Below are 9,062 nucleotides of genomic sequence, written 5' to 3'. Positions count from 1 at the left end.
TTTATTACTTCGACACTCTTACACTTAGGAGAAAACATTAATTTTTTGTCGTGTCACCACCAAAACAATTCTCAAATCTCTTACCATATAATACCCGAATTGACCTATATTTGTGCCCTTCTACAAGATTAAACATCCACCTTTTTCTTCACAAGCACACTATTAAAACTGCATTCATTAAACCACACTGCATTGTTCAAATCAACCCTTTGTTACAACCCATCTTACTATCATTATAATCCTTAGAGTTCTTATGCATGCATTGTTTGAAACAACATTTGAAATACTTCTCATTGTTGTTCCTGTAACAACTCTTTAACTCATATAATATGTTGACAAAATAGACTACAAATTGCACCCTAATACAACCCAAAACACCACATTTAGTATCATTAGTCAGCACCCTCGTGATTGACTACCCAATAAGTTCTAATATCGTTATCATCTAATATTACTAGTCTTTTTTCTTGCCACAAATATATATATCCCATCAAATGACATACTAATCAAATCAAGCTTAATCCTCACAAGTTATTAATTTCTCTAGTCCTCACTTTAAGGTTAACTCGTCAACCTTTTTCATTCTTGAGGTTAGCTATACAACTTTTATCCAACCCATTCTATATTTTATATTTCTTTCTTTCTTTTATTCTCTCCTTTTACCTTGATTCTTAATGCAACCTACATCTATTGCATTTCCAACAATTATATTATGAATACTAACAATCTTACTTTTCATGTATGCTTTTGATTCATCTAGTCCACTTTGAATGGCCATCATCATTGATGCTAAACTACTCTCAACCATCCAACATGAAGGCTCATTATTTTCAGCTATCCCTCACAGACACTAATAAATTTGGATAACCCTTATGGTTGCCAACAACTCTGATTATCCCTTATAGATGCCAATAAATCTTGTTAACCCTTATACTTGTTAACAACTTCGTTTATCCCTTACGGACTCCAATAAATCTAGCTAACCCTTATTGTTTCCAACAACTCTAGCTATCCTTCATAGATGCCAATAAATCCAGCTAACCCTTATGGTTACCAGTAACTCCATCTATCTCTTAAGAATGTTAATAAATCCAGTTAACCTTTACAGTTTCCAACAATTCTAGATATCCATCACGGATGTCAATAAATCTAGCTAACCCCTATGGTTGTCAATAACTCTAGTTATCCCACTTGGATGCTAATCATTATGGCGATCCTTTTTAGATGCCAATCAATCTGTCAGAGCTCAACGATTATTGATTTACACACACTAATCTCACAAACTCTTGAGAAAATCACTTAATTTTGCAAGAAAAATAAAAAACCTCTTTTTCTAATCAACTACTAGATGGAGTTTTAAAGAGGAAGGGTGCGACACTGTTCAATTTATTTATAAGTTTGCAATTCATTTGTCTCTTTAGATTTCTCATATAGACTACCTGGTTTTGTGCTTAAATCGAGAGCCCTTTAAAACCTTTGCTTGACTTAAAATTTTAACCCAAAGTAGAAAAATATGTTAGGAGAATTCATGCAAAATTTTAGCTCAATTCAACTATCGGGTCAAAGGTTATGCTTGAAGACATAAAACTGATTGGTAGGTGGTTTTAGGCTAAAAATCCAGACTTTCTTATTAAATACTTGCATAAATCATACCAATTATTCTAATAAATCCCTAATAACATTTTATTATTCCAAAATGTATTTATATGGCCTTTTCACAATTTTTTTTTTTAATTTAGGGACTTTTTATCATTTCACGGTGACATTACTGATATTTGGATTTTTGACCGGTGCTCACAACATTACTTTTCCCCTTTTTATAGTGTCCTCTCTTAAAATTTATTCTTTATGACCATACTAATTCCTTGAGTTTTTTTTCTTATTTTTTTTATCCATCAAAACAAGTTACTTTGTTTCACCAAGTTTTAATCTAAAATTATAAATTCTCATTTTAATTTCAACAATACCTTTAAATTTATTTATTGAGATCATTATTCACATTGTATACCACAATTATTATTATTATTATCTCCATTACTTATTCACATTTTTTCATCATGAACTTCCATTACTCGCTAGGACTTTATTATCCTCAATCATATTTTTATGTGGAAGTTTACAATTACAAAATTTATTTTCTAATCAATTTAATAGTAATGGATAAAATTAAAAAAAAATCAATTAAAAAATAATCAAAACAAAACAAATAATAATAAAAAAAACCTAAAAAATCAAAATTAAAAAAATCTAAAGGAGAAAAAGAAAGCACAATATTTCCTCTCCTGTACGCCACGGCACTTTGGCTACCAGTTCTTTCTATTTTTTTTGGGTAATTGTCATTGAAATGTAATGTCCGACGCCCCCTTATTTCTAACATTAACAATCATCGATTGTTATACATCGGCTTGTGTAAAAATAAAATAATAATAATAAGAAAACACTTCCTTGTTATTACTAAATCTTTTAAGAAATTACTAATGCTTGACTGCTGCTAACCATAGCTTGTTGGAAGTAGGAACAAGCCATCATCATATGGAATTTCAGAGATTTGAAGCGTGGAATTCCAGCCGCAGTCCATGGAATATTTCCCAGGAAACAAAGCATTTAGCCTTCAATTGGTTCTGTAAGAAGGAAAGAAATGCAAGAGGTAGATTACCTTACCTGCCTGAATATCCCATCCACCTATGAACCATCAAGGATTGGCTTAATTAGAAACTCAAAATCAAGTTCAAAAATGAAGGTTAGTAAGACCCAAACAGTCTTGTCTTCCTACACCATAAGACACGACAGAACTCTGAAGCAGAAGACATGACCTCTAAGGTCAACTTGTCTTAGTTTACCCAAACTTATGGATGCCTCGTGCATCAATCATATCACCACCAACCTCTTCCTAGTTGAGGCAACAGCTCCCAAGGAATGGCTGCCACTGTCCCTTCTCCACAACAGTTGTTATTTATCATCCGAAGAACCCCCAAAGACATGCTTCTTCTGGAACCACAGAAGAAGTAAATACAGACAAGATCAACAAATTCATATGCACCAAAAAAAACCAAATGTCAGAAACATGTAAAAACTCTGTGCCACAACCTCCAAAAACCTGACTCTGAACAATAGTATCAAAAATTAGGAGCCAGAAGCTATGAATAAGCACAATCAATTTAAGAAGTTTAAAACTGTTAAACAATCATTTACTCGGAACAGAAATACAGGGACAAACAATAAAAAAAGAAGAAGCATGATGATGATTATGATCATTGACCTCTCATCATATATGACCCAATTAATCATTACTATATCTCTACTACTGCTACTACTTCCAGTTGCCATTAACAACTCTGCCACACCTTTCTTTAATCCACCTAAAACTCTTCTTTAAAGACCCTTTAACTTTTCCTTCAACAGCATAAACCTTATAGCTAGCAACTCTCCTTTTCCTTTGTAACTCAGGATCATTGAAGCTCCATCTTTTAGAAGTTGACCCAAAAGTTGACTTTCCTTTCTTGAATTTGACATCACTAGTCCCAATCTGGGCTTGTGTTTGGTAGACAGAGGTTGCATAGGAAGCACTGTAGCACCTGAGATCTTGCATGCTTGTGATAGCATATGAAGTAGGTGCTCCTCCTCCTCCATTACTGGCACCGTTGTAGCTTTGAATTTGGTACCTTCCATCTGCGTATGATTTGGATCTGTAGTTTTCCATTGAAGGGAGGAGAGGAGAAGAAAATACAAGATCTTGATCTGCTATTTCTAATTTCTCTTGTCTAGAGAAGACTACGAAGAGAGGGGCTTTATGATCATCGCTCATTTAAAAGGACCTTGGCATGGCGTCTTTGGAGCGTGCCCTACAAAAATCATTCTCAACAGCTGCCTTTTGGTCATTGGTGTGGAAGCCACCACGGTTATTCTTTGACCGCCCCACCTAATTTTTATTTTTGCCTATTGCTGTTATTTAATTTTATAATTAGCAAGGTTATCTTTTTTAAAAAAAAACTAGAAGGTACAGCCACACATCCGATTTGTCTCGATGTTTTCTCCATGACTCGAAAACACGTGCATCAAGAGGAATTTTTGTTTAACATCAACGGCCATTTCTTTTTCTTTTTCTTTCTTTTTTCTTTCTTACTCAGGGTTTATACCCTACCCTTTAATTTTCAAATCAGCCCTTCAACATCTCTTTCTTTTTAATTTAATCCATGTTTTTTTTTGTTATTATTTATCTTATTTAAAATAATTTATGAAATTAGAATTTATTTCGATTTCATCCTTATTTAATTTTTTTCCTTTGATAAATATGGTCTTTAGTCTTTTAATTGCTATTTATGTAATTTGATATAATTTTTAAAATTGATTATTTTTTTGTGATTTCACCCCCCATCATTTTGTTTTTCCTATTAGATTTTATGTTCATTCTTTTAGTTGTTGTTTATTTTGCTCGGCTAAGTTTTTTTTTATTATTTTACCCGATTTTATCCCTCAACTTTAAATTAGTTTGGTTTTGAACTTTTTAATTAAACTCATATCTAGGATTTTACAGGTTACAAGTTTGAAAAATTAACCCAACTTTAGAAGATTCACCCGAAATTGCTTTGGTTTTGCTTTATCGTTTTCTTAAACTAATATTTTTTTAATTTTATTATTGAACATTTATTTAATTGGAGATTGAACTCTATTTTATTTTTATCAACTTTCTATTTCTTATGTTTATTTTTTTTATTTGATTGGGTTATCTTAGTCTTTTTATTTTTTGTTTTTTTATTAAATTTATTTTTTAAAAAATAAATTCTATTCATGAATTAAATATAGAACTTATTAATTGAACATATACGAATGCACCTCTACTCGGACCAAATCAATCATGGCAATGCGGTTTTTTATTCCACTAACTACTGATCATCAATGTTAACTTCTTGATTGTCTAGTAGTAACTGATTATGAATTACATGATCTTATAATAATAATAATAATAATAATAATAATAATAATCACATCGAACTGGCTTAGAATCTGGTGAATTTGACATTTGATCGATGGTTTCTATGAGAAGACTAAATGAGTGTCACAAATAGAAGGAACAAATTAATCCAACTAATATTTAATATTTATACATTTATTTTAAAACAAATTGAATTGAGTAGTATTATAATGATGATGTACGCATTCTCAAAAATTAAAAGATAAAATATACATGTTAAAATCATATTTTTCGTTGAAGACTTTTTCTAATTAAGTAGGATTTGAATTAAAGTTCTGTTTGTTTTTGTGTTTTAAAAATATTTTTAAAAAGTTTAAATTTTTTTTTATTTAAAATTAATATTTATTTAATGTTTTTATATTATTTTGATGCGTTGATATTAAAAATAATTTTATAAAATATATTATTTTGATATATTTATGAATAAAAAACACTTTAAAAAATAAGTCACGATTATATTTACAAACAAATCCTAAGTTGAGAATTATATTGAAAGCTGAATTAATTAATTAATTAATGGTGTCAACTTTGTGGTGCCAGAAAAATTGAATGGAACGACTTTTATGTTGCTTGGATCAAAATACAAAACGCCTTGCACGGCGGAGTGAAAAGAGGGTTGCTTTGTCTTCCCCTTACGGTCTGGTCTCATTCATTGGGAAGGAGAGGATTCAAACTAGACCAAAGGCCAAGTCGTATTTAGTTAGCTAGTTCACTATATATATTGCGTGTGTGGCTAGAAATCTAAATTTGTTTTTATTATTTTTTTAATTGTATTTCTTATTCGATCTTTTAATATCATCCTTCTATCAAATGTCATGGCCGGATATAATTTAAAAATTGCTCATTTTTTTTTAAAAGAATAAAAATAAAGGTCAAGGGTATTAAAATATTAAATATTATATTCTTGTAAGGGTCTAGGATTCTTTTTATAAAATGTGTTTGTTTGGATGGCTGATTCAAGTTGACAAAGAGGTTTCCTATAACTGCCGTATAAATCAGCTGAAACGAAGGTGACAGGAACAGCCTCAGTTCCCTGCCAATTTTGAACGAAACATTTCTCCAAAACAGTGCTTACCAAACATTTCTCCATAACTGCCAATTTTTATAAAATGTGTTTTTTTTTTTTTTTAATTCTGTTTTTTTAATACAAAGACAGACAATGAATGAAATTGTCCCCACCCAAAATGCTAGACATTAGTTAATTAACTAACTACAACAGTGCTTTGGTTTTTTTTTTTTTTAATTAAGTTTTTTTTAATATTGGATTAACTATAAATTAGATTTTATAATTTATTTTAAATTGTTTTTTTATAGAATTATCTTAATTTGATGACTAGGATTACGAATTTAGTATATCAAATTTATAAGCAAAAACAAAAGGAGCATAGATTAGATTGTTTAGTTTATCATAACAAAATTATACATATGAAAACATATATAGAGATTATAGCATGCATACTAAGTATAAATCGACTTGCAATTAATATCAAAACAAAGTCTTAGCATGCATGCTAATTAAACAATATATCTATGTTTAAATTAAAATAATTAAATGTATTTACTTGTTGAAATACTTTAAATAGTGAAACTTCTGTTGTTTTCAAGGATAAATCCTTTATTCTTAAGACTTTATTGTTAATCTTTTAATGTAAAGGTTGTTTGCAATAAGCCTCTCAAGTTTCCAACAACATCACCTTAAATTATATATATTTTTAAATAAGATCTTTGAATCAAAATAGATGGACTTAATAATCTTTCAACAAAATAAACCTAAGCTCTAGATTTAGGAGAAATATAGAAGCTTAAAAGTAAAGAGAAAAACATTATAATTTGAGGTAAGGACGAGTATGTAAAATCAGGAAAAACTTCTTTTGAACTCTTCATACACCCCTTCCCTTTTTATAGACGATTATTAACCAGAATTAATTTTCACATTATCCACTTTTGATTAACTATCATAAATCCATAATAAAACCTGAACATTATGGTCATAAAATAATGTCTTTTGAGTTGAAAACATATTGAAAAAATGATTAAATTCTTTATTCATGGGTTGGACAAAATAGTGGGCTAAGCTTGAAGAAATAATTATTCATGTACCAAATCCAAGCCTAAATTTAAGTTGGAAAACAAATATTTTTTTATGGCTAAAATATTGTTTCACAATGAACCCAGGCCCAGGCTCGCGCACCAGCCAGGGTGGTGCACACGTGAATGGGCTGAATCCCAATGGCCACTTTACTTAGGTTCTCTCCCCTCTAAAAACTCAGGTGCCCTTGGGGCTCAATCTTAACTCTTCAACTAACCTTTATATAAACACTAGGAAAATCTTGTTTCTTTCTGGTATGAGATATAGTTTTTTAGAGGGTTTTGGATTTCATCAAAACATATCAACCAATAATTCTTTGAGATCAATTTCTCATTCACCTATAATTTATTTAAATCATGTTAATGTTCTATGTTAAAGAGTATATGTTGGAGATTAAATTTCAATAAAGTTTTAACCCTAAAAATAAGTGGATCTATTTGGAATTTGGCCTCAAATGTGTCTATTGACCATTATTTATAAACAAACTTCCAACAATCCCCCACATGTATAGAAATCATCTCACCAATTTTAAAACGACTCGAAGATTTGTTAAGAGATACTAATTTGGTGGATTGTTATATCAGGATAGGTAACTTTTGACTTTGAGCCTTTTTTGATAAAATACTATCGGATTTACACGGCTAAATAGTGAATGCGATGCAATGTCTTGAAATATCCAATCTTTTATGTAAACGGAGGCAATAATACTCATATAGTTCTATACCTAGAGATTTTTTTTAGTTCTCAATGTTATGTTTATTTTGACCCTAAACAACTTTTGGATTCATGAGTTCTTTATAGAATTCAACCTTTATCGAAACTCTTAAACAAACTACCATGTTTCTCAATTTTATAAGTGATATTTCATTAAAAGTATTCTGCTATAATCCACTTAGTATATCAAGATATGAAAATCATTAAGAGTATTGCTTAACTTTTATCATGTTGCAGCTAACACTTATTTTATTATAGGAATAAGCAGAAAATAATAAATTATAAGTACTATCGAGAATGTCATATAAGTTAATTTTTTATTTGAACCTAAATCTTAGGATCTCCAATCAACTAGGTATGGTTACCACATTACACTATTTTATTTTTAAAGACTTTTAAGCCCATTCCTCTTGATAAATACATATGCTCTCTTATCAAACCTTTGGTTAATGGATTTGTAAAATTTTTCTTTGACTTTACATAGTCAATGAAAATAATTTTATCTGAGAGCAAGTTTTTAATGATTTTATATCTATATGACATATATGTCTAAACTTACCATTCTAAGAATTCACCTATGTTAAATTAATAAATCTAGAATTCTGCATGAAGTGGTTGACCGTTTAAAGTTACCAAATGATCTGATCGACCACTTATTAATCAGTGATAACAACTTAGGAGTTATGCGAGAATTGGTTGACCGATTGACTTGACTAATTTAAACTAGTCGACCGTTTTAGTTGTCAGTGGGACTGTAATAGCTATAAACAACTAATTTTTCTTAGAAACATATATATAATTTTCTAATTATAAAAATAGGAAAAGAATTTGAACATATATAATATACAAGCTATTGTAAGAGTAAAACAACATTAAAATCATCAATCATTGATTATTTTCTAGTTTATGCTATTAAACCTTTATATTCTAGCATAAAGAGTATTTATTCTCATTATCACTACACTTTAGCACCTTCATATTTATAAGTGTTATCTAGTGAAGTATATAGATATTAGAACTTCAAATTATTATATCCATTATATCAAGAGAGTTTGTTGTGAAAACAAAATCATTGTTGCAAACCTTTAAAAGTTAGGTAAAAACTTTTGGTATTGGTGAGAGAATTTCACTAAAGGAAAAAAATATTGGAAAGGGTATATCTTCAAGTTAAAAAAATCTTGAAGAAGGGTTTTCTTTTTTCAAGTGGTGTGAAAAGTTTGATGTGGATTTATCAACTGGAATTGTACTCTTGAACTTGGACTGGTGAAAGAATACAATACTCAAATA

The 9,062-nt window shown here is 29.8% G+C and overlaps 1 protein-coding gene across 1 annotated transcript; it reads right to left on the bottom strand.

Moving 5' to 3' along the window:
* Window positions 1-3,138: 3,138 nt before the first annotated feature.
* On the bottom strand, window positions 3,139-3,913 carry LOC118047964 (uncharacterized). The gene has a single exon (XM_035057437.2). The coding sequence runs from the start codon at window positions 3,803-3,805 to the stop codon at window positions 3,311-3,313; it is 495 nt and encodes a 164-aa protein (XP_034913328.1). The 5' UTR covers window positions 3,806-3,913; the 3' UTR covers window positions 3,139-3,310.
* Between the last annotated feature and the right edge of the window lie 5,149 nt (window positions 3,914-9,062).

This window comes from Populus alba, chromosome 6 (genome assembly GCF_005239225.2).
Source record: "Populus alba chromosome 6, ASM523922v2, whole genome shotgun sequence".
Taxonomy (NCBI): Eukaryota; Viridiplantae; Streptophyta; class Magnoliopsida; order Malpighiales; family Salicaceae; genus Populus; species Populus alba.
Note: the sequence above shows the minus strand (reverse complement) of the source record. Positions and strands in the feature narration are given on the sequence as shown.